This window comes from Podarcis liolepis, assembly GCF_965112155.1.
Source record: "Podarcis liolepis genome assembly, chromosome: 15".
Classification (NCBI taxonomy): Eukaryota; Metazoa; Chordata; class Lepidosauria; order Squamata; family Lacertidae; genus Podarcis; species Podarcis liolepis.
In genome coordinates this window covers 25,578,982-25,603,290 of record NC_139566.1, presented here as the reverse complement: position 1 = coordinate 25,603,290, position 24,309 = coordinate 25,578,982, and the positions used below count along the sequence as shown (strand labels likewise).

General features: G+C 48.3%; 3 protein-coding genes across 6 annotated transcripts in view; 1 reads left to right on the top strand and 2 right to left on the bottom strand.

Moving 5' to 3' along the window:
• Positions 1-1,309: 1,309 nt before the first annotated feature.
• Positions 1,310-17,433, bottom strand: LOC310694884 (uncharacterized protein). 4 transcript variants are annotated; one of them, XR_014519843.1, is made up of 6 exons: positions 17,182-17,433; positions 8,783-8,988; positions 7,729-7,855; positions 6,521-6,634; positions 2,840-4,938; positions 1,310-2,674 (listed from the first exon to the last, which is right to left on the bottom strand). XR_014519843.1 is itself a non-coding variant. In XM_083478678.1 (5 exons), the coding sequence occupies exons 2-5, from the start codon at positions 8,810-8,812 to the stop codon at positions 3,449-3,451; spliced, it is 1,761 nt and encodes a 586-aa protein (XP_083334804.1). In that variant the 5' UTR covers positions 8,813-8,988; positions 17,182-17,433; the 3' UTR covers positions 1,310-3,448. The 4 variants fall into 4 exon arrangements, 3 of the variants coding, with proteins under 3 accessions (XP_083334804.1, XP_083334803.1, XP_083334805.1); XM_083478678.1 differs by having other exon boundaries at positions 1,310-4,938; XM_083478677.1 differs by lacking the exon at positions 17,182-17,433 and adding an exon at positions 15,936-16,855 and having other exon boundaries at positions 1,310-4,938.
• Positions 17,434-17,482: 49 nt separating this feature from the next.
• On the top strand, positions 17,483-20,841 carry LSM8 (LSM8 homolog, U6 small nuclear RNA associated). Its single transcript, XM_083478968.1, has 4 exons — positions 17,483-17,634; positions 18,553-18,593; positions 19,599-19,726; positions 20,606-20,841. Exons 1-4 carry the CDS (start codon positions 17,604-17,606, stop codon positions 20,694-20,696), a joined length of 291 nt encoding a protein of 96 aa, XP_083335094.1. The 5' UTR covers positions 17,483-17,603; the 3' UTR covers positions 20,697-20,841.
• The window catches only part of LOC310693890 (uncharacterized protein), a gene marked incomplete at its 5' end in the record, with an annotated part of 32,640 nt that continues 27,896 nt past the window's right edge, over positions 19,566-24,309 (bottom strand). Inside the window, 4 exons of the mRNA XM_083476285.1 lie at positions 19,566-22,304; positions 23,000-23,209; positions 23,833-23,911; positions 24,006-24,202. Of these exons, the coding sequence (XP_083332411.1) occupies positions 22,245-22,304; positions 23,000-23,209; positions 23,833-23,911; positions 24,006-24,202 (546 nt within the window). The 3' untranslated portion in view covers positions 19,566-22,244. The remainder of the gene's footprint in view (positions 22,305-22,999; positions 23,210-23,832; positions 23,912-24,005; positions 24,203-24,309) is intronic.

Below are 24,309 nucleotides of genomic sequence, written 5' to 3'. Positions count from 1 at the left end.
AGTACAATTCAAAGTGTTGGTGCTGATCTTCAAAGCCCTAAATGGCCTTGGCCCAGTATATCTGAAGGAGCGTCTCCACCCCCATCGTTCGGCCCGGACTCTGAGGTCCAGCTCCAAGGGCCTTCTGGCGGTTCCCTCACTGCGAGAAGTGAAGCTACAGGGAACCAGGCAGAGGGCCTTCTTGGTAGTGGTGCCCGCCCTGTGGAACGCCCTCCCATCAGATGTCAAGGAAATAAACAACTATCTGACTTTTAAGAGACATCTGAAGACGGCCCTATTTAGGGAAGTTTTTAATGTTTGATTGTGTTTTTAATATTTTGTTGGGAGCCACCCAGAGTAGCAGGGGAAACCCAGCCGGATTGGTGGGGTATAAATAAATAAATAAATTATTATTATTATTTTCAGTATCTATATCAAGGCTACTGAATCTTTCAAGCCAAGCCTCTTGGTGGCTATTCCTCCTTTTCCTCCATTGCTTGGGGCAGCTGTGTTGCATTGAGAGGTGGGTGGGGTGGGATCTGAGCACCAGGGTAGCCCAATTATAGTGTGCTGTGGTAGAGGAAAGCCCTGGGGTCCTTAGAATCATAGACCCTTAGAATCGTAGAATTGGAAGGGACCCCATGGGGTCATCTAGTCCAACCCCCTGCTATGCAGGAAACTTTTGCCCAATATGGGACTCAAACCCGAGACTTTCAGATTAAGACATTTGTGCTTTGCCCACTGAGCTATCCCTCATGCACGGGGTCTCAAATAAGACAGGGGTGGGGAAACCATAGGCTCTCCAGTTCTCTCTGGCCCTTGGGATGCTCGTACCTCCTCCTCAAGTCTTCCTCAAGTGCTTTTTCCTGGCTGGGATGATTCCTTGACCTGAGATCATCTCTCTTGCTCACCTGGCTGGATGGAGGATGGAGATGTGTGTGTCGAAACCTCTGGCTTCCGAAGTAGCCCACTGCAGATAGGTAAATTTCCCCCACCCACTTTTGTCTCTGGCCCCGCCCACCATTGGCATGTGGCCCCCAGAAGGTTCCCTGTGAGGGAATGTGGCCCTCAGACTAAAAAACTACAACCCAACCTTCCCTGCCACTCCCTGCAACAAGGGCAGCTTCCGTGATAAACAGGGTATCCATGGCAACCGGCCTACCTCTGCCTTGCCACAGTCTCGTTTCTGATTATCAGGCCGCTTGGAAAGACATAAGAGCCCTTTGAGGAAGAAAATGCTGGCACCTCAGCACCCCAAATAGTATCGTACACCCTTCCCTCCCCACCCTTAAAAATATTGCGTATTTCATGACACATTATCCAAACACAATTCAACATTAAAATACTCGTTTAAGTAAGAAAATAGCAGCCTCGGGCAGATTTCACGGAAACTCACAAGGACGGCAAGACAGCGTCAACCAGGAGATTAAAAACGGTGCTGGAGGTTGCCAGTTTGGATTAAGAGGCTGTCACAGAATTGGGCTGTGCAAGCAAGGTCCCAGGAAAGCTAAATTGCTGCCTTTTTGCTTCAATGTGCAGAAACCATCAGCGCTCGGGTATTGTCCCAACTACAGAGTCCACCCCTCCAAGCCATCATGGGACGCGGCTATGAAAGGAGGCAGACAGGCGACCAAATTCGGCCTTTCTTCTCAAGACACACTGAACAAGGCAGGGGCTGTGCAAAAGTCTTCTGTTCACGTACAGGAAAACATCCCAGGCAACAGAGCTTTTAATTTTCAGGTGCTTATTTGGGTCTCCCAAAGCAAGAACCTTACAACGTGCAGATCACTCCAAGCAAGGACCTCTCCGTGCCAATGCTCAAAAGGAACAGCACTGAAGTCAAAGCAAGGAAGTTTTAGGCGAAAGCTTCTTGGGTGGCAAAAGGGAGAGCTGGAAAGAAAATGTCTAACCAGCTTAAATCCAAGCGTCGGGGAAACTGAGGCTCAGAGCAACTGTAATGATGCAGAGAGATGAGACAGTGGGTGTCTGTTCCTTGCAGTTTCCAAATTCTGACGGGGAACACCTGCAAGTCTTCTTTTGGGCAGGTGCAAGAGCACACCCTCAAGGGGCTATTTTGCTTTCTCATTTAGGTATTCTCAGTCTGCACTTCGAATACAACCTCCTACCCTCGGCCCAGCAATAAGATTTCGGCCAACAGTTTGAAGCGACTACCTGGGAGCCAGGAGGGTGTTGTTGTTTTTTCTGGGTGCAAAGCAGGTTGAGACAGAAGGGATGAATAAACAGGGTGCCAGATCTATAAAGAAACAATTATCAGCGGCCTTGTCTCCCAAGAAGAGCCTGGCACGATCAGGCAAAAATCAATCAATCAATCACATCGCGCACTACGGTGGTGCTAAGATAACCACCAGAGGCTGTGAACGCAGAGGCTTCATCCAACCTGGTGCCCTTCAGGCAGTTTGGGGACTACAACTCTCGTCAGTCAATGCAGCTGTTTGGGACTACAACTCCCATCAGCCCTGGTCAATGTGGCTGCTTTGGACTACAACTCCCATCAGCCCCAGCTGACAGGGCTGTTTTCAACTACAACTCCCATCAATCCTGGCCAATGTGGTTGTTTTGGACTACAACTCCCACCAGCCCCAGCCAATGTGGCTGCTTTGGACTACAACTCCCATCAGCCCCAGCTGACAGGGCTGTTTTCAACCACAACTCCCATCAATCTTGGCCAATATGGCTGTTTGGGACTACAACTCCCATCAGCCCCAGTCAATGTGGCTGCTTTGGACTACGGCTCCCATCAGCCCCAGCTGACAGGGGTGTTTTCAACTACAACTCCCATCAATCCTGGCCAATGTGGTTGTTTTGGACTACAACTCCCACCAGCCCCAGCCAATGTGGCTGCTTTGGACTACAACTCCCATCAGCCCCAGCTGACAGGGCTGTTTTCAACCACAACTCCCATCAATCTTGGCCAATGTGGCTGTTTTGGACTACAACTCCCAACAGCCCCAGTCAATGTGGCTGCTTTGGAATACGGCTCCCATCAGCCCCAGCTGACGGGGATGTTTTCAACTACAACTCCCATCAGCTCACACCATCGTGCAGGCTGAGGCTGATGGGACATGTACTCCCAAACATCTGGATGTCACCATGCTGCTGGTGTATGTGGAACCAAGAGCCTCAGCCACTTCCTTCAACGCATCGCTCCCGTTCGGCTCAGCTGGGGGCAGCTCTGCCTTCACATATTCCAAACAGGCCTCACCAACAGAATTTGCCTCTTCCTCGGGATTTGATGGGGGTCCCTTTCCCCCTCCCTCCACACTTCAGAGGGCACTGCCTTACTTTACAGTTTTTAATGTCTGCCATTGGGTGATCTGCCCCCAAAACTCTGGAGATTGACCGATCAGCCCAAACCTACCAATGTGGAATCAATCTCTCTCTCTTCTCCCCTCTACAAAACCCAATTCCCCATCTTTTTTTTAACAGGGGTCCTGTAAAAAACCCGAAGTCACATTTGGGGTTCCCAAGAATTCCCGGCTGGATCTTTCTCCTGCTTCGGCTCCTGGAGGTTCAGCAAGAGAAGCGCCCCCACGGAAACCGTCTTCAGGCTCAGCACACTGACTGCCTCAGGCTGGACAGAAGGGACCCCCACGCCCTGCAAACAAGGGCCCCATTCTCCGTGGGCGTTCTCCACAGGCTCGTCCTTCAGCGTGTGGATCCTCTGGTGCTTGATGAGGTTGGCACTCTGGCCAAAGGTCCTGTCGCAGTGGGAGCACTTGAACGGCCCCTCTCCCATGTGGATCCGCCGGTGCCGGATCAGGGTGGACCCTCGCCGGAAGGTCTTATCGCAGTGCGGGCACTGGTAGGGCTTCTCGCCGTCGTGCAGCCTCTGGTGGCGCATGTATTCCTGCCGGCAGGTGAAGGTGGAGTCGCAGGAAGCGCAGGGGTAGGGCTGCTCGCCCGTGTGGATCCTCTGGTGCCAGTAGAACTCTTGCTTGTAGCGGAAGCTCTTGTCGCACCCGGGGCACTTGTAGGTCTTCTCCCCGGCGTGGCTCCTCTGGTGCCAGCTGAACTCTTGCTTGAAGCGGAAGCTCTTCTCGCACTCGGTGCACTTGTAGGGGCGGTCCCCAACGTGCGCCCGCTGGTGCCACATGAACTCCTGCTTGAAGCGGAAGCTCTTCTCGCACTCAGCGCACTTGTAGGGGCGCTCCACCGAGTGCGTCTTCTGGTGCCAGGTCAGTTCCTGCTTGAAGCGGAAGTTCTTCCCACACACCCCGCACTTGTGGGGCCACTCGGCCGTGTGCGCCCGCTGGTGCCACATCAGCTCCTGCTTGTGGCGGAAGACCTTCTCGCACACGCCGCACTTGTAGATCTTCTCCCCGGCGTGGACCTTCTGGTGCCACGTGTATTCGTGGACGAAGCGGAAGCTCTTCTCGCACTTGCCGCACTTGTAGGGCCGCTCCTCCTTAGGGACTCTCTGGCGGACGCCAAGCCCCGAACAGTGGCTGCAAGAGCAGGGCTGCATCGTTGCGTTGTGGCTTCGCGGGTCTGCCGCGGCGGGAGTGCCCTTGTGGCCACTGCTGCTCTCGCACTCGGGGCAGACTTGCGTTGCTTCTCCCCCGGAGGGGGCGCCGTGAGCCGAGCGGGCAGGGAAACATTTCTGACACTGGGTGCAGATGAGCAGCGTCTCCTCGTAGGTGCTAGGTGGGGGCACCGTGACACTGCCAGGCCAGAAAGCACTGCCAGAGACCCCTGGGTGCCCCACCTGAAATTCCACAGGAGGCACCTGCGCGTTCTGCCACTGGAGCTTAGTCGACCAAGGTGGCAGAGCGGCCATTCCATTCACAGCCGAGTTGGCCCCAAGGTGGCTCCCTGGCCACGTGGAAAATTCACCAAAGTTCCCGTTGTTCGGGCCTGCCTTCAGCACCTCTGGGTGCCCCACACAGCATGGTGGCTGCTCCTCGAGGCAGGATTCTTTCTTAATCAGGATTTGGCCATCTGCAACAACAGGAGACAAGAGCGAAAGGTTGTATGTGAGCCAACAGAAAACTGGTGAGATCACAACAGAAGACCTGACTACGTTTTGATCAAGAAGGGTTAAAAACCTGCCTTTTTACCACCACCCAGTGTGGAGAGGTCCAGCCTTAGGGACCATGTTACAGTAGCATGGCAGCAAATCCAGAAGTGCAAGGGCCCTTCGTAATAGTCACAGCAACTCCTCCTTGCACTCGAGTCCTTTTCGAAGGTTATACAATAACCTTCTAATTTAGGGTTGCCCTATTTCAAGAAGTAAAAGTACAGACGCAGTTGCTTAGTTGTTCAGCTTTTTGCGGGGCGACTGGCAGAGGCAGACAGAGGGCACCAAATTAGCCCCCATCCCCTGGACATTACCAGAATTTTCAAGTTTATATGGTGACCCTTTGCACACCATTCTCTTGAAAGTGAAGTCCCTTGTCATTTCAGGGTTCCTAGATGCTTAGCTTTTGGAGCATACAGAACTATTTCTTCTCAGTGCTTAAACACCTAAATGACTTTTCGTGGACATTTGAAGACAGCCCTGTTTCAGGAAACGTTTAATGTTTGATGTGTTGTTTTCTTCTGGTCCCCTTGTATTTTGTTGGAAGCTGCCCAGAGTAGCTGAGGTAACCCTGTCAGAGGGGCAGGGTAGATGGATTAATTAATTAATTAATTAATTAATTAATTATTCCTGCACGCCTTCTCCAGAGTGGCCCTAGGAGCCAATCCTCAGTGGCTGACCCACCTCCTTACACTCTGATTGGCTCTAATCAGCACAAAGGACGTGAAGACTTCATGCTGATTGGGCAGCTCTAGGGCCCTGGAGACAGGGCCCCTGCTGCAGAAATAGTAACGGTGATGTTCCCTGAATATGATGTATTGCTATATGTTGTTTTCACTAAGGCATGCACCTGTACTGTACAGTGGTACCTCAGGTTACATACGCTTCAGGTTACAGACTCCTCTAACCCAGAAATAGTACCTCGGGTTAATAACTTTGCTTTAGGATGAGAACAAAAATCGTGCTCCTGCAGCGCAGCAGCAGCGGGAGGCCCCATTAGCTTCAGGTTAAGAACAGTTTCAGGTTAAGAACGGACCTCCGGAACGAATTAAGTACTTAACCTGAGGTACCACTGTATGCAATTTTGTACACGTCACATTGCACAATTCAGAGATGTGCGAATTTCGAGGGGCAGGACCTGTGATTCGGTTTGTGTATTGTTGCAAAGATCACAAATTCGGAAGGGTTCCCCTTTCAAGGCAACCCAAATTTCTCCTTCACCCATTGCAGCATGTGGCCCCTGGAAAGCTGTTCTGGAAAGCCTGTTGCCCTTGAGGCAGAAAGGGGTCCCCATCCTCCTCTTAAGCAAAATAAAACATTTAGCCTGCAACATCATTTACTTCTAGAGAGAAGGAAATCTTCAGTACACTTTTCTTCCCAGTAACACCATGCGAGCATGCAATGTAGAGCACATCTCCCACCGCACTGGCACACCAGATTTGGCGGCCATCTTCAGAGCAACCAGAAGCTCCCAATATTCTGATCTATGAGCCTGGGACTCACCAAAGATGCTGTGGTGTGCAACCTCTCTTGCCTTTGAGGTCTGGAGACTCCCCACGCAAGGCTCCTCCCCTCGCTCGATTCTCAAAATGATGTCGGGCTTCTGTAAGGCGAGGCCTGGTAAAGTGGAGATTGATAGGGCACTTGAGGACCAGCCCAAGACATTATGTAACCTGAGGCAAAGAACAAGATGGCACACCCCCTCACTTTTTGCCCCTGCCTCAGTGCTTTTTTTTAAAGTACAGTGGTACCTCGGTTTAAGAACAGTCCTGTTTACGAACGATTCAGTTTACGACAGGGGTGCCCAATTTTTTTTCAAAGAGGGCCAGATTTGATGAACTGAACATGCGTGAGGGCCGACCAAAGTTGTTGAGCTTTGTGGATAAAAAAATTTGCCCACCCCAGCTCTAACCACTATACCACATGGTCTCTCATTGATCAGTCTAGCTGGGTATGTATGGTCTACAGCAGGAGTGGCCAATGCAGAGTCCTCTGCATGCTGCAGAACTCCTGCCATTCCCAGTCAGCAGGGCCAATGGTCAGGGCTGGTGGGAGCCGTTGCAAGAGCAGCAAAACTATACAGTGGTGCCTCGCAAGACGAAATTAATCCGTTCCGCGAGTCTCTTCGTCTAGCGGTTTTTTTGTCTTGCGAAGCAACCCTATTAGCGGCTTAGCGGATTAGCACTATTAGCAGTTTAGCGGCTATTAAAGGCTTAGCGGCTATTAAAGGCTTAGCGGATTAGCAGCTAAAAGGCTATTAGCGGCTTAGCGCCTTAGAAAACAGGGGGGGGAGCGGAAAAAAACGGAACACTCGCAAGACGTTTTCGTCTTGCAAAGCAAGCCCATAGGGAAAATCGTCTTGCGAAGCAGCTCAAAAACGGAAAACCCTTTCGTCTAGCGGGTTTTCCGTCTTGCAAGTCATTTGTCTTGCGCGGTACCACTGTAACAGCACAGTTTTGACTGCTCTGGAGATACACAGATCTGAGAGGTTTGAGGTGGGATGCCAAACCCCATCAGTCCCAACCAACATGGCCAACGGTCAGGGTGATGGGAGCTGCACCCCAGCAACATTTGGAGGCCCAAAGCTTTCAAAGTCCAAAGTGGGATATTAATTATAACTGAAGTGAAAAAACCTCTTGCCTTTCGGAACCCTTCAAATTCATCGGGTGAGCACAACCTGTGAGCCATCCAATAAACAGCAAGTAGCTTACCTAATGAAACCAGCATCTCGTAGCTGGCTCTTGTCACATCCTTATAGAGATTTTTCTGCCAATCTGCCAGCTCTGCCCACTCCTCTGGGGAAAAGTAAATGGCCACTTCGTCAAAAGTCACTGGGTCCTGAAAGAGGAATTTGTTCGTTTATTGATTTATTTGCTACATTGATATCCTACCTCTTTCTTCAAGGAGCTCAAGGCGGCAATAGCTGGTTTCCCATCTCCTCACTTAATTCCCCACAACAACCCTGAGAGGGAAATTAAGCTGAGAGCCAGCTTCATGGCTCAGTGGGGGATTTGAACCCTGGACTCTCCCAGGTCCCGATCCAACATTCTAACCTCTATGCCACACTGGCTCTCAAAGCAGTGTCAAGCCATGCTCCACACCTCTGTGGCTCAAGAGTCTCAGGCATGGGTAGGCAAACTAAGACCCGGGGGCTGGATCCAGCCCAATCGCCTTCTAAATCTGGCCCGTGGACAGTTTGGTAATCAGCATGTTTTTACATGAGTAGAATGTGTCCCTTTATTTAAAACACACCTCTGGGTTATTTGTGGGGCATAGCAATTCTTTTTTTTTTCTTTTCAAAATATAGTATGGCCCCCCACAAGGTCTGAGGGACAGTGGACCGCCCCCTACTGAAAAAGTTAGCTGACCCCTGGTCTCAGGGTTGTGGGTTTGAGCCTCAGATTGGGCTAAAGATTACTGTGTTGCAGGGGGTTGGATGAGGACTCTTGTGGTCTCTTCCAGCTCTACAATTCTGATTCTATGATAATCCAGGTATTTTCTAAATGTTGGGGTGTGGATTTTACACACACGCACACACACAAAATGTTGGGGTCTTTTGACACAAAGAACAGATGTGAAAGTGACGCCCCACTTGTATGAAGCTCAGTCGATGAGAACATTGACCGTACGCCCCCCTTGAGGCAGGGACCTGTCTGTTTTTTGCTTCCATCACAGGTCAGTTACAATGATGGCACTACAGACATCCTAACTGATAACATGCAGAACTGACAGAAGCTTTTACACAAAAGGGCAAGAGCCTCTTACCCAGAGTGCGGGCCCAGCAGCCCCAGCCATCTCTCAAGCCGACGCTCCTCTGAACAGGGCGGTCAACTGTTTACCTGCCTCAAAAAAACCGTGGGGAGGTCTTGGGTGGAGTCACCACCGAGGGCTAGGTGGATCCATTTCTGCGGGACGTCCTTCAGTAGCAGAGGGGAGCGTCAAGAGGAGGGCTCCAATTTTAGTTTTGATGCCTGGAGGTGGGGTGGGGGAGAGAAAACAGAGGGGAAGGAGGGCGGGGGAAAGAGGCAGGCATGACTGCAAATTGCAAGTTTCAGAAACTCAAAGGCGTTGGTGGCTTTGAATAAATTTGCATGAAGCTTATGCAAATCGCTCCTTTGCTCCGGGAGGAAGAAGAACTCGTTTGCATAAAGGGAATTTGCAAATGCTTCGTTGCATCACGTGTTCTCTCTGTCGCTGCATCGAAATGATTCTGCAATGGGGCGGAAGGAAGCAGATGGAGAGACCGTTTCCTGGCACGCAGCCCCGCAGCAGGGATGTTTCTCTTTGCAGTGGGAGGTTGCCGACTTGAGTCAAGAAGGAGCCCCAGGAAGAACCGGCTCCTAACCCCAGGCGAGTTAACACACTCCATGATCTTTGCTTACCCACCAAAGCCCAGCTTCCACATAGCACTATTCACAGGGCCCCCTGGCTGGCCTGGCATCAGCAGCCAGCTCCCTCAGGCATCTCCCAGGGTCCAGTTTACCCCCATGAGACCCACAGATCCTGGGCCCTCTGACCTGGTCAGCTGGATCTGATCGCCACCATTTTTATTGTTGAAATGCTATATCAGGGGCATTCTGGGAAATTAAAATGGTGGCAGTACCAATGGTGCCCCCACCAGGGGCCAGTTCACACATTCAGCTGCCCATCATCAAGGCCTGGCATAAATGCTATTTATTCATAAAAGTATTTGTATACTGCCCTCTCATAAAGCATCACAGTGGTATACGGCAGCATAAAAGAAACATTTTCCCAAAAATGCTAAAAGCAGTGCAGAACAATCGTTAAAAAGACTGGCTGCTGTCAGACATGGAAGTGCCTCTGGGCACGTAGAGAAGCCTATAGAATAAGGTGTGTCCTAATTTATAGAGAACAGTCCTCTGAGAAAGGCTGCCACATGGGCGGACCTTTAGGCAAAGGCATCCCCCATTGTTAAAGTCCCAAACGACTCAGGCCCCAAATACCCTAAAGGCTGCCTCCTTCTCTATCAATCCCACCAGGTGCTAAGATTGGTAGAGCAGGTCCTCTTGTTTGTTTCTCCACCCTCAGATTTAGGGGGTGGCGGCCTGGGAGAGGGCTATCTTTGTCGCAGCCCCCAACCTGTGGAACTCCCTGCCACAGAGACGCATCTGGCACCTTCATTATCCAACTTCTGGTGAATATTAATAATAATAATATGCATTTATATGCTGCCCATTTGACCGGGTTGTCCCTGCCATTCTGAGTGGCTCCTGACTAAAGGTTAAAAATACAGTAAAACCTCAAACATGAAAAACTTCCCTGTACAGGGCTGCCTTCAGATGCCTTCTAAAATTCAAATTGTTGTTTATTTCCGGGTGGGAGGGCGTTCCACTACCGCGAAGGCCCTCTACCTGGTTCCCTGTAACTTCACTTCTTGCAGTGAGGGAACCACCAGAAGGCCCTCAGAGCTGGACCTCAATGATGGGGGTGGAGACACTCTTTTTTACCCTGGCCTTTGACACTTGAGATGCGTATTTCAGGACCCATCTTATTTCCGTGACTGTAAGTTGTTTTAAACTGTTTTCAGTATTATAATGGTTGCAACCTGCCCTGGGACCTTACAGCAAAGGGCAGGTAATTAAATAATAACCATAATAACCACAGTAATATGTCACAGAGGATGTGAAGAGCCAGCCACTCCAAATCAGTTTTGAAAATACTCAAAGGTGGGAGAGTGTGGCAGGGGTTCAAAATTGATCATCTACAATTAAAAGGTCAAGGACCCCTGGACGGTTAAGTCCAGTGAAAGGTGACTATGGGGTCATGGTGCTCATCTCGCTTTCAGGCTGAGGGAGCCGGCGTTTGTCCTCCACAGACAGCTTTCCAGGTCATGGGCCAGCATGACTAAACCGCTTCTGGCGCAGTGGGACACCATGATGGAAGCCAGAGCACACAGAAATGCTGTTTACCTCCCCGCCGGAATGGTACCTATTTATCTACTTGCAGTGATGTGCTTTCAAACTGCTAGATTGGCAAGAGCTGGGACAGAGCAACAGGAGCTCACCCTGTTGCGGGGATTCAAACCGCCGACCCTGGTCAACAGACCCATACAGGCCCACAGCAGCACCTGTCCACAGTCTTCCCTGGGAAGAATTGCATTTCTATTGAAATTGCAGTAACAGAATCCCCCTCTGAATCCTTGCCCTCTTGGATTTCTGACCCACATGTCCATTGGAGGGTGTAAACATTGTGGTTGTAGAAGAAGGCAGCAAGAAGTCTTCAAAAATAGAAGAGGCAGGAAAGTCAATCGGTGGTTGGAGAGCAACTGTGGTCGCAACTTACAACATTGGAGAAAGGGAGGACAAAGGAAGAGGCAGATCTGTGCAAAAACTGCATGTGCTAATGCATACGTAGGGATGGCAGTTTGGAAAGAATGACTGTAGTTCAGCCAGAAGTAAAAAAAATGCCCTTCATAACAGGGAAGGCTGAGATCAAGGGGTCTCGGTCTCAGTCTGCTAATTGTGGACGGGCAGTTCAAAGCCCCCTCCTGCTCTCCTTTCTCCAGGAATCTTTCTCCTGAAACCAGACAAGCCTTCAGAGAGGAGATGCCTTCAAGGTGAGGGCTGCTCCCTGTCAAGGAGGCCACCCTTAGCAGTGCTGCAGCCCGTCAGTGTGTGCATGACATGCTGTCGGGTGCACTGATATCCCCTTCAACACTCGCCTCGTCTCCTCGTCCTTCTTCCCATCACTACAGGAGAAAGAAGCAGGCGACGTTCACACATTCACATTTAAAGCGCTATGGGTCATGGCTTCCCCCAAAGAATTCTGGGAGTTGTAAAGTGTGCTGAGACTTGTCAGGAGGTGCCCATTTCCCTCCCCAGAGCTACAATTATATAAGAGTTCCTGGGAAGAGAGATTGATTGTTAAGCCACTCTGGAAATTGTAGATCTGCAAGGGAAACGGAGGTCTCCCAGCAATTCCCAGCACCCTTAGCAAACGACAGCTCCCATAATTCTTTGGGGGAATCCATGACTGGTCTGCGTCAGCTTTGAACTGTCAGGGCACCAGTACAGTGGTACCTCAGGTTAAGTACTTAATTCATTCCGAAGGTCCGTACTTAACCTGAAACTGTTCTTAACTTGAAGCACAACTTTAGCTAATGGGGCCTCCTGCTGCTGCCGGAGCACGATTTCTGTTCTCATCCTGAAGCAACGTTCTTAACCTGAAGCACTATTTCTGGGTTAGCAGAGTCTGTAACCTGAAGCGTATGTAACCTGAAGCGTATGTAACCTGAAGCGTATGTAACCTGAGGTACCACTGTACATGAGATGTCTACAGCAGTCTTTCTGTCAGGCTATAGGAGAAATAAATGTACAAAGAAATGGTGCTTGAGTATGCTTTTTACCTTCTTCCTTTGAATCTATTTTCCTTTTGTGTCCTGGTATTCATAATGTAAAGCAGGGACTGTCTACTCATGGACATTTGTAATTCACCCAGAGAGGGAAATCGGGGTCTCCTAGCAATCTTCAGCACCCTTAACAAACTACAGCTCCCAGAATTCTTTGATGGAAACCATGAGTGTTGAAAACAGCATTACAGCACTTTCAGTGTATAGTCTGAATATAGCCCATGTCCTTACAGGCGGATGGAGAACCAGGCAATCCTATATCGTGAGTCTGTTGCTTTATAGCATCAGCGAGGTGATGTCTTCATTTTAATAGACCCGTTTCTAAAGCATCTTAAGAAGGTTGCCCTTTTTAATATAAAAAAACAAAACAAAACAAACAAAGCTTCCATCCCGGAAAAAAGCTGCAGAAACCAGCCTCACGCAACCAGTAGGTGTTTCAAAAGCCGGGCCCTATGTCCAGCTCATTCATGCAAATTGCACACAAAACAGCATGAGCAATGTACAAGATTAAGCATGCAAATAAGTCACAGCTCTCTGGCTGCCAAAGCATTTCCATGGCGGCCTTCCTCCGTGTGGTCAGCCGGCCATCACTGGGAGCTGTAGTCCACAACATCTGGAGAGAACTGTGCTGATAATCCCTGAACGGAAAGTAGCAGCAATGATGTTCCTTAAGATGCAATCAGAAGTCAAGAGCTGCCTTCTTCCATTTACTAAAGAAGCCCCCCTGACTCTCAGGTCCGGCCCACCATCGCCCTAACACTCCCGAAGGCAGCTAAAAAGCACATCCATTCCAGGTACTCCCAGCACCTAGACAGAATCAGGACCAGCTGTGCTTCAAACCTGCCTGACAGGGTCCCTTCCCTCCCCTCCCCTCCTTTCCTCTCCTCTCCTCGCCCATCTCAGCATCCTTGTTCAGGGAAATGTAAATATGCACCCATTTAAATGTTCTATGCCAACAAAATATGCACCCATTTACATGTTCTATGCAAACAGCAGTGTCTGCCTCCCTCTCTCTTTCTCTGGACAAAGTGGCAAGCCCCAGTCTTAGACAATAGGCTGTTTTAAAAATGTGCATACATTTAAATGAATTAACATATGCAAATAAACAGCTACTGAGTTCTCTTTCCCGCCTTGCTATTTTGGGTAAGGCTGGCAAAACCCTCACATTTACATCATCCAAAGGGCTGCAAAATCGCAGGTACTGGGGATTAAGCCCAGCTGAGCTCAGCGGGAGTTGTTTCTGAGTAAACCTGTTTAGGATTGCTAGAAGTGTGACATTTCCTTAATCCAAGCTTCGTTCATCTGGTGCCTTCCAGATGTTTTGGATGATAACTGCCATCAGCTTCAGCCAGAACCTGTGCCAGGTTTGAGAAACGCTGAGTCCCAAAATTAATATTATGAAAAGGCTGGAAATTGGAATATTTCGGAACATATGCACATCTTAAGATTCTGAAGTTTAAAACTGCCGCAAGGCCTGGGAGTTGTAGCACTGTGTTGGGAGAGGGGGTGTAATCTTCAACTGAGTTTGAAACACCCTCATCAAGCTGCAATACCCACGAGTCTCAAAACAATTTAAATCTGTGGTCCATTCCACAAGGAGAATCTGCTGGCCAGTGGCCAATCGAGTCCAGTATCCTGTTCTCACAGAGGCCAACCAGATGCCTTGATGGGAAGCCATCAAGCAGGGCTCAAACACAACAACCTTCTCCCTTCTTGTAGTTTCCAGCAACTGATCTCAGGACCTGGAGGCACAGCAAAGCCCCTGTGGCTAGCAGTCATGGATAGCCGTCCCCTCCATGAATTTGTCCGATCCTCTTTTAAAGCCATCCAACCTGGTGGCCATCACTGCCTCCTGTGGCAGTGAGTTCCACAGTTTAACTACGTGCTGAGTGGAGAAGTGCTTTCACTTGTCCTGAATTTTCCACCATCTATCTTTGTTGGATGTCCACAGCTAGAGAAGTAAGGGGCCACATGTGAGAAGTTTACCACTTTATGAGAGAGTGTGTCAGTAAGATTACTGATATATAATCTATATAGCTCACCCAAGGAAATGTTAAACTGGCTGGAGCTTGTGGGAGCTGTACTCCAAAATGTCTGCAGGACACCAGGTTGGGGAACGTTGTTCTAGGTCAGTGCTTCCCAAACTTGGGTCTCCAGCTGTTTTTGGACTACAATTCCAATCATCCCTGACCACTGGTCTTGCTAGCTAGGGATGATGGGAGCTGTAGTCCAAAAACAGCTAGAGGCCCAAGTTTGGGAACAACACTGCTCCAGGCAGGCAGAAAAAGGATGCTTTTCACGCAAAGAATAGCTCACTTATGGCAAAGTGACAAATAACTTCATACAATGCCATCCATCTTTTCCCTTTGCAAGTTTTCTGTGGTTTTTCTGGTTCTTTATTTTTAATTCAGAATTTCTTTTTCAAAATACGGTGTTAGTCATTCTGGAGCAGAAAAGCAAGATACATATCTCAAAATAAATAATGAACTGCCCTAATGGTCAGAGGCAGTAGATAACCCCGAATATTGCCAGATATTGGTATCAGACCCTATTCCCCAAAGTAGCCTGTCAACATGCAGACAGATGTTAAGAGACAGGCTTCATCAACCTGGCACCCTCCAGATGTTTTGAAAGACAACTCTCATCAGCCCCAGCTGGAAAGTGGCTATATCGGGTTGCTCTATGGCATGTTTACTCAGGAGTAACACCTAGTTGAGTTTTTATTATTTTTATTGCATTTAGACCCCACCTTCTCTTCCAGGGAGCTCAAGGTGGCATCCATGGTTCTCCCTCTCTTCAGTTCCCACAACAACCCTGTGAGGTAGATTCAGCTAAGAGACAGTGACTGGCCTGGGGTCATCCAGTGATTTTCATGGCTAAGTGGGGATTTCAACTGCGGTCTCTCAGGTCCAAGTCCGACACTCTAACCCACTCTAACTGCTGCACTACAGTGGCTGAGTGAGTCTTACTCCCAGGTAAGTGGATGACTGCAGCTGACCGAGCTACAGAATTTGTTCCCAAAGACCAGCTGTCAACAACGTACAACTACCACATCCCCATAAGTGGGATGTAATTTTTAAAGGGGGGGGGGAGTCAAGATGCTGTAAAATTAAAGCGACTCAAGTAAACCACACACACCTTTCCCCTATAGCTATAGCTGCAATTCGTAAACGAATTTGTAGCTGGGCAAGTGAGTGAGTCTTTAGGCACCTACCAAAAATAAAGGTTTTTTGTGGTTTTTTTTAAAAAAGGTAAATTAAACCAGGTTTGCTTTTCATGTCCAGGAATGTTAGAGATTTCTCCCGTTTTGGTGGGAAGCCTAACTCAGAGAGTTTTTTTGGAGTGGACTAGCCATCTCTGAAAGTAAACCCAAAGTCCACCCAAACTCACCGACACTTACATCTTCAGTCAGTTGCAGGCTTACTCAGGAGGAAGCCCAACTGGACTCAGCGAGACTTTTCATTTCGTTTCCTTTGATTTTAAAGAAAGCCCACCTTTGCTGTAAACTGGGGCCTTCCCGGTCTGCCAGCTGAGATGGTCAGCACTTACCCACGAGTAGTCCCATTGCGCGAGGAAAAGCATCCGCTTTTGCGGATCGGGGCCGCTGTGGCTTGCAATCCGCTGCTGCTGCTATGCCAGCGGTTGTCTTAAGCGCTTTTGCAAAAAGTGGTAACTACAGTATATATAAAAAAGGGGAGTGATTGCGTTCACATCACACCGCTTGGCTCAATCCGGATCGGAATCCCGACCAGCCCTTCTAAAATAATAGCAGACCAGAGGAAGCAGGCGGCGTAAAAACCGCTCCCGATCGCTCCTCCGTCTCCCCAGCAGTGCAGGTTCAGAGTGAAAAGGCAGCGGGGGTTTTCCGCAAAGCGTACAGCGCTTTAACCCCTTTCTCCCCGGCGGCAGCAGCAGCAGCAGCACCCCGGCAGGCAGGCAGGAGATCCGCACACCGCCACCCCCTGGCCGGCAGCCCCTTCTCCCGAGCAGGAGAGGCGCCCCAAGCGCAGCAGCAGCAGATCCGGCTTGCAGTGTTGGGAAGGGTGCGAAGTTGTACCCGTTACGTGTCTAAGTGGGGATTAGGATGAGATGATTCAAGTCCAGAGGCAAAACATTGCATAAGGGGCCAGAGACAATAACGCAAACAAAATGTCATTTTTCTGTAAAATCACCCCCAGGTGGAGACAGTTGCTGTCGTGTTCATTTTCTGCTTGCGTTGCTTCCCTTTGGGGCATCTGCTTTGGGCACCGTGGGAACAGGATGTTGGGCTAGAGGGTCTGATCCAGCAGCCAGGCTCTCCATATAGGAAACCAGTCAAAGACACCCAAACCTCCCAAGGATTGCATCCAAGCTTAGTCCCACCCAAATCAGAGCAGACCCACTGAAATCGATGCACACGTGACTTATTTAGGTCCATTCAGTTCAATGGCTCTTATATATACTTTCAGCAGACTCTTGACCATGCCTACGCAGAGGTAAGACTTACTGAATTCAAGCGAGGGGTCACACTTTTAAGTTAATCCTGCATTAGTGTGCTGGTTTTGTATTTCAGGTATTTGTATTTGCTGATTTTCTCCTCTTTTTATGCTGTTGCTGCCAGGAGAAGTCGGGCAGAAAAGTGCATTTATTATTATTAATATTATTATTATAATATTAATATTAATATTATACTTGTTTTGATTTTTCCGTGCCCTGTGTTTTATATTATGCAGTACGAATGTGTCGTGTGTTAGCCCGCTGGCGAAGGGCGGTATAGAAACCCTAATATAATAAATAAATGGGTGACTGCACTTACCTTGCAAAACAGCCGTGCTCTTCCCTTTTCCTATCTCTATGCCCCGCCTTTGCTTCTAGTATTTTGTGGGTTCGGGGAGGGAGCAAGACACGGTGCTATTATCCTATCACAGCTGGTGCAAAGACAGCCCCCCAACACACACACACGCACGATTCTCTGCCACCCATCATAGTTTTCTATTGGGGCGGTCGTGGAGAAACTCCAGAAGGAACCAGGAAGTTCCGTCTCCGGCAGAAGGCGTTGCTTATCCCTTTTTTCTATCTATAGTATCTCTACGCACACACAAAAGCGTCTCTACGCATGCGCCGCTTGAAGCCCCGGATGTCGATTTGCTTCAGGGGCCGCCTCCGCTCACTTTCACGCGAGATACCGGGAAGTCTCGCGGGAGCTGGATTCAGCGGGAGCCGGGAAGGATTGCCGCCATGACCTCCGCGTTGGAGAACTACATTAACCGTATCCTTCCGCGGGCGGCCTGTCTGTCGGGGGGGGGGGGCGCTGCATTATGAGACCGGGCGAGGGGGGAACGACGACACTGGTTTGAAGCGGAATTCTGCGCCTGCGCGTTAACGCTCCTGCTTTTCCTCAGTTACACGCGAAAATTTCCATCCCTTTGTGGGCTGGGTTGCCTTGGGTGGGACGCGCGCAGCCACTTCCGCTGCTCTTCTTTTCTTTTTTCTTTTTTTAAATGGTTTTTAACCATTTGAAACCAGCCTCCATCCATCTTCTCCCCTCTCGAAGGTTTGGGATACAGGTACTCCCCGTTCGACACAAAGAAGCAGCTGTTTTGGACTACAACTCCCATCAGCCCTTGCTAGTTAATCATCCAAGATGGCTGCTCTAGCTCGGGGTCAATGGGAATTGTGGTCCAAGATGGGCTGCACTTGCTAGGGGTTGATGGGTATTGCATAGTTGTCAACTTTCAAATTTGAAAATAAGGGATCAGCAGCCTTGAAAATAAGGGATCGGCAGCCTCACCCGTCCCAGGGACAGTCTACGGGATATCTAACAATCCAGGAAAGCGGTGGTAAACGGCGCTGGGATAAGGGAATTTTCCACAAAAAAAGGGAAGGTTGACAGCTATGGTATTGTAGTCTAAGATTTGCATCTCAACAGCAAGGGCACCCCCCCCCCACACACACAAAATCCTTAAAACAGGTGGGGCATGGGAAACCTTTTCTATCAGCTTTGGTGATTGCAAGAGGTTGAATTTCTCACTCTTTCCTCAGTTCTTTGTGTTCTGTGCCCTCCTGGTCTACACACCTCTTCAACCTCACGCTCAGCTTCTTAAAAGGCACTAAATCCAGAGGAAACTCCTTTTCCTGTTGTTTATATGTATGTTGTTTCAAAATATTTCTTTAACTTGAGTCTCAGGTACTGTTGCTGTAATTACTTCAGACGGCCGAATGATTGTGGTAAGAATTGCTTGTAAATATAAGTCTTACCCTGTTTTTAAATATGTAAATGATTGGAAATGTTTTGTACTAGATTATACTTGCGTGGGAAAATAAAGCCCTGATCTTTTAAAGGCGGTTGAGTTGTATTTACAGGAATACACAAGTAGTTCTGTAAGCAGAGTGGCACTTAGGAACACAGGAAGCTGCCTTCTACTAAGTAAAACCATCTAGTTGGTCCATCTAGCTCAGTACTGTCTCCACTGACCAGCAGTGGTTCTCCAGGGTTTCTGGCAAGGGTCTCTCTCCCAGACCTACCTGAAGATAACAGGGATTGAATGTGGGCTTTTCTGCATTCAAACAGATGCTCCAAACACTGAACTATGGCCTTTCCCTCAGACTTTGAAGTAGATGCTTAGGCTGCACACATATCTTGGCTTCTGCTGGACTTCAAGTTTAATTGTAAAACAGTTCATCAGACATATCAAGTAAATATGTTCTGAATTAGGTGCCACTGACCTTGGTGCTATGTGGTTAGGCAATTTACTAGAAGTGAGTATTTTGCTCAAATCCTTGCTGTAAATAACTTAATACTACTTCTGCAAAACATGTCTATCCTGGAAGAGCTGGAAACTGAGAGTTGAAGAGAGTTGAAGAGATGAAAAAAATTGCAGGATATATATATATATATGTGTGTGTGTGTGTGTGTGTGTGTGTGTGTGTGTGTGTGAATGACAGCAAGTTGCAAATCAGTGACCACTGTTCTCAAAAGATTTATCTTCCTACTTTTTAAGTCTGCTGTTTGGGAAAGATAAAAGAACCCATGGAAAAATGAATTGCATTGATAATTTAAAGTCACTTAGTGTAGGGAGTGCCTCTGAAGGGTTACTTAAAAAATCTTTTAATCATTAAAGCTTTATCATAGTAAGTGGTGTAATGTGTTTAGGACGTGTTTATGAATCGAGATAAATGTTGATAATTTGGAGTACTTCATTGCTTTTTAATTTACATTTTTATTTCTTAAAGGGAACGCTCAAGGGTTTTGATCAGACCATCAACTTGATTTTGGATGAAAGCCATGAAAGAGTGTTCAGTTCTTCACAAGGAGTGGAACAAGTAGTATTGGGATTGTATATTGTAAGAGGTGATAATGTGTAAGTTTGCCACACCCTCCTTTTTTTTTTTTAATAAGGTAGTGCAATCTGAGCTAAAGTAGCAAAGCATTTGCTTAGCTCTCAAGGGGCCAGATTCAACTAAACAGTTGTGCTAGTTAGGTCCAGCGCAAGTAGTCCCACCAGCACAACATACATTCACACACTTGTTCACTTTCTGTCCCCCAGGTTGGCTCTAATGGGGTCAGGAAAACCCCCAGAACAGCACATGGGGTGATTGTTCCACCTGGCAAAAAGAAGCCAAGGACCTTACATGTCTGATGAAAGTACAATCCATTCTTTTCCAGGGGGATATCAGAGAATCAGAGTTGGAAAGGACCATGAGGGTTATCTAGTCCACCCCCTGCAATGCAGGAATCTTTTGCCCAACGTGGGGCTTCAACCCACAACCCCAAGATTAAGAGCCTCATGCTCTTACCTACTGAGCTATCCCAGCTACTGTAGCTTGACATTATTTCAGAAAGCTTCCCTTTTGATGTCACTGTTTTATAGTTCATAAGTAACTATAACAATAGATTATATATCCAACAAAATCATGTCCAGAGTAGACCAATTGAAATAACCTGTTCAGTTTTTCAGTGCTATATGTTAGGATAAAAAAGATACCGTACTTTTCTGTGTATAAGACTATTTTTTTTTACTCTAAAATAATGTTCAAAAGCTGGGCTCGTCTTATACACAGATAGTATCCCCCCCCCCCCCATTTTCTTAAATGGGAATGTCTTATACATGGGGGCGTCTTATAGATGGAAAAATACAGTACTTGCTGAGTGGAAGAAATATTGTTTCAGCATATCAACTTTGTTTCAGAGCTGAAGCATTTCACTTGCAGGAGTTTACAATACAGTACTTTTCTTATAGGGCTGTAATTGGAGAAATTGATGAAGAGACGGATTCAGCTCTTGACTTGGGGAATATCCGAGCAGAACCTCTGAACTCAGTTGTACACTGAAGAAAGAAGTGTGTATAAAAGGACTTCAGAAATATCTGGCTGTACAAAACTATTTATAGGACGGCACGGCTACTTTTCTTACAAGTTGAGGGTAATTTTGTGTGTTATGGTTTGATATGTATAATAAAGTCTACATTTTATTGAAGCCTTGTGAACTTTTTTTTTTTTTAAAAAACCCCATGACGTATTAAAATAATAGTAACCTTTAAAGTAGTCTTGCACTACATTTCTGACTTCATAAAGTAAGCATGCACCTGGTGTGTGCACTGGCTGGGGCTTATGGGAGTTGTAGTCCGAAACATCCAAAGCACACCAGGTTGGCAAAGCCAGAAATAAAATGCAACAACACACTCTGCTTATCTCACTGTGACTAAAACTCAGACTGGGGAAGAAAAGGGTTCCCTATCCCTGCATTATAGGGAAGAGGGTGAGCACATGACACGGGATGATTCTTGTTTTGACATCTCCAGACCTTTATCAGAACTGTAGCGTTGGAAGGGACCCCAAGGGTCATCTAGTCCAACCCCCTGCTATGCAGGAGTTGCAGCTAAAGAAAATCCCTGACAGGTGCCCCCCCCCAATCTCTGCTAAAAACCTCCAATGAGGGAGATTCCATCACCTTTTGAGGGATACCGTTCCACTATCCAACAGTTCTTACTGTCTAGTTCTTGTTCAGCATCATCAATTTGAACTCCTTTTACTTCCATTTCAAAAATTTGATTAGAAATCCTACTATTATTATTTTTTAAAGATAAAGGCTTATTCTGACAATTTATCACCACTTGCTAGGGATCTCTTAGGGACCCTTTGCCATCCTTGGTTGCCATTATAGCACAGTTATAGCCATAATCACACAACTGACCAGATTAGCCATAAACAGCTGCCCAAACTCAGCACTTTTATTTTTTTTTAAAAAAGTTCCCCATCGCATCATTTTATGTGTTACATTTATATCCCACCTTTCTTCGAAGGAGCTCAATGTGGCATGAACGCTTTGACCCCCCTCCATTTTTCCTCACAACAACCCTGTGAGGTAGGTTGAGAGTCAGTGATTGGCAGGGAGGTTAATGGCTGAGCAGGGATTTAGAACCCTGGTTCTCCCAGGTCTGACACTAACCACTATACCACGCTGGCTCTCTGTTTAGTATTATAAAAATGAATTTCCTACTTGTAGATGGCACATGTGTTTGCGGAGCAGTCTATAGCCGATGAAAGCTTATGCCAGAATACATGTGTTAGTCTTTAAGGTGCTACATGATTCTTTGCTGCAAGAGACTAATATCTCAGGTCCAGCTTTCAGGCTTCCCAGAGACATCTAATTGGCCACCAGAGACATCTAGTTGCCCAATGTGAGAACAGGAAGCTGGGCGAGTTGGACCTCCAGCTTCAGAGCTCTTGTGATGTCCTCAAACCAGCAGCTTCAAAATCTGCTCTTCCGGTCATGGTTATTCCTTCCTCTGCTGTACTCTGCACAAAGCACCATTTCTGGGTGAAGCTTTTCCGACTTCCTTGCTGTTGTGACGCCTCATCTGTCCCACTCAGACTGTTTTACTTCCAGCTGCTCTTCCTGTGCAACTGAGAGGAGGAGAGCTCTGACGTCAGGTGCCTCTGAAATGCAGGAAGGGGCATGGGATACAGGATGTGTAAGATGATGCGATTGTGGAGAAAGTGGATCAGGCAGAAAACTCATATTGCTAGAATTCAGGCCCAGTCAATGAGGTGGAATGGTGGAAAATACAGTGGTATCTCAGGTTACATATGCTTCAGGTTGCAGACGCTTCAGGTTACAGACTCCGCTAATCCAGAAATAGTACCTCGGATTAAGAACTTTGCTTCAGGATGAGAACAGAAATCGCGCGACGGTGGTGCGGCAGGAGCAGGAGGCCCCATTAGCTAAAGTGGTGCTTCAGGTTAAGAACAGTTTCAGGTTAAGAACGGACCTCCGGAACGAATTAAGTACGAAACCAGAGGTACCACTGTACAGGAAAATGCAATATGCTACACACACACATGTAAAATAACAGACTGCAAAATATAAATAAATGCACAATTTTTGTTTTGCTCGCCATTGTGAAATGCTATGGACAGCCATTCAAAATCTTCAGTTTCTCAGTACTCCACAGGCCACTTTCAAGCATATCTTCTCCCCCATATGGACTAGAAACTCGCCTTAAAAAATTGAAACAGCTTCTCAGTAAGCCAAATAATTCTCAGTGGGTTCCCCCCCCCCCCAGTGCTCCTGCGGAATTAAGACCTTGCCCTTTCTACTCCCCTGTCCCCCAAGAGCTGAAACAAGCTCTTACCTTGCTTCTGCAGGTGAGATCTCCCCGCAAATGGCCATAGCTACTTGTGCTGCCTCTGCAATACAGGGCATTCTCCGCCCTCAGTTCTCGGATTCGTCTCTGCAGGTGCTGCAGCAGTCTTGGGGTGCTGAAGAGGCGCTGGCTGGAGAAAGGGTCTGCATTCAGCGCCGGAGAACAGAGTGGGCCGGGGTGCAGGTATTCATTTCGACCCTGCAAAAAGCAGGTAGGAGAGAGGAAGGAAAAGTTGTGAAATGCAGCAGAAAGGACTGAGGTCATCAACTAGGGGAGACAAACATCAGGCAGGGTGACGCCCTCCAGGGCTCAGTCTGGCCTTCCAGACTCTCCCCAAGGATACACCCCCCGCAAGTGCTTTTGTCTGGCTAGAGTCTGTTCTGCAATTGTGTCCCTTGGGTGGGGGGCAGAGAGTGGAAACTAACCTACTGTACAAAGGTAAAAAACTCATGTGTTGCCCCGCCCACTTTTGCCTTGGGCTCCGCTCACCACTGGCATGTGGCCCCAAGATGGCTGCCCAGACTTCATACCCAAGTCAGACCAGTGGCCCATCTAGATTGGAATCATCTGCACTGACTGGCAGCAGCTCTGCAGGATTTCAGATGGAGTCTACCTGGGATTGAACCAGGGACCTTTTGCATGCAAGGCAGATGCTCTGCCACTGAACCACACTGCTCTGGCACTGGACTGCAGCCCTGCTGGACAAGAGGGGTGCATGGAGGCAGTGGCTCAGTGTACACAGAGCAGGGGTCCCAACTCTCACATGGCCCAAAGGGGGCAGGCCTTTGCCAAACGCCTCCCAAGCACCCCTTCCCCTTTACCATGCAGAACTGTCTGAATTCCGAACCGGATGCCTCCAGGTTCCTGTGAAAATCCATGGGCTTGTCCCTGGACAGGCGCCTGCAAGGGGAGAGAGGAACCGCAAATCTCTCACCATGGTGTAACCTGTTCTCCCAATTGATGTGTACTTTCAGATAGCTCCTGGGGTCCTCACCTCTCCACCTCCGCCTCCAGCTCCTCCTTAAACTCACTGGCCAGTTGGCAGGATGTCCGGCCCTTCCCAGAGGCCACACTTCTCTGGCTTTGCTGCTCGCCGTCCTTCTGCAGCTGCTGGCGCAGCGATGCGTCTTCCTTCCCCGCCATCTCCTTCACCCAGCTGCTCTGCAAGGTGGCGATGTCTTCCAGGTGCTCCTGAAGGGGAACCGGATTGCCCTGGCTCAGTGGCAGAGCTTTTCACGAAGAAGGGTGCTAGGAGATCTGGAATGGCCCCCTGCCTGAAACCTTGGAGAGCTGCCAAT

Excerpts from the sequence above, each read along its gene's own strand:
- LSM8 (XM_083478968.1), top strand. The coding sequence starts at position 17,604 with ATGACCTCCGCGTTGGAGAACTACATTAACC. Across the intron at positions 18,594-19,598 it reads CAGACGGCCGAATGATTGTG|GGAACGCTCAAGGGTTTTGA; the intron begins GTAAGAATTGCT and ends TATTTCTTAAAG. Across the intron at positions 19,727-20,605 it reads ATTGTAAGAGGTGATAATGT|GGCTGTAATTGGAGAAATTG; the intron begins GTAAGTTTGCCA and ends CTTTTCTTATAG.
- LOC310694884 (XM_083478678.1), bottom strand. The coding sequence starts at position 8,812 with ATGGCTGGGGCTGCTGGGCCCGCACTCTGG. Across the intron at positions 7,856-8,782 it reads CTGCTGGGCCCGCACTCTGG|GACCCAGTGACTTTTGACGA; the intron begins GTAAGAGGCTCT and ends TTCCTCTTTCAG. Across the intron at positions 6,635-7,728 it reads CGAGATGCTGGTTTCATTAG|GCCTCGCCTTACAGAAGCCC; the intron begins GTAAGCTACTTG and ends CCACTTTACCAG.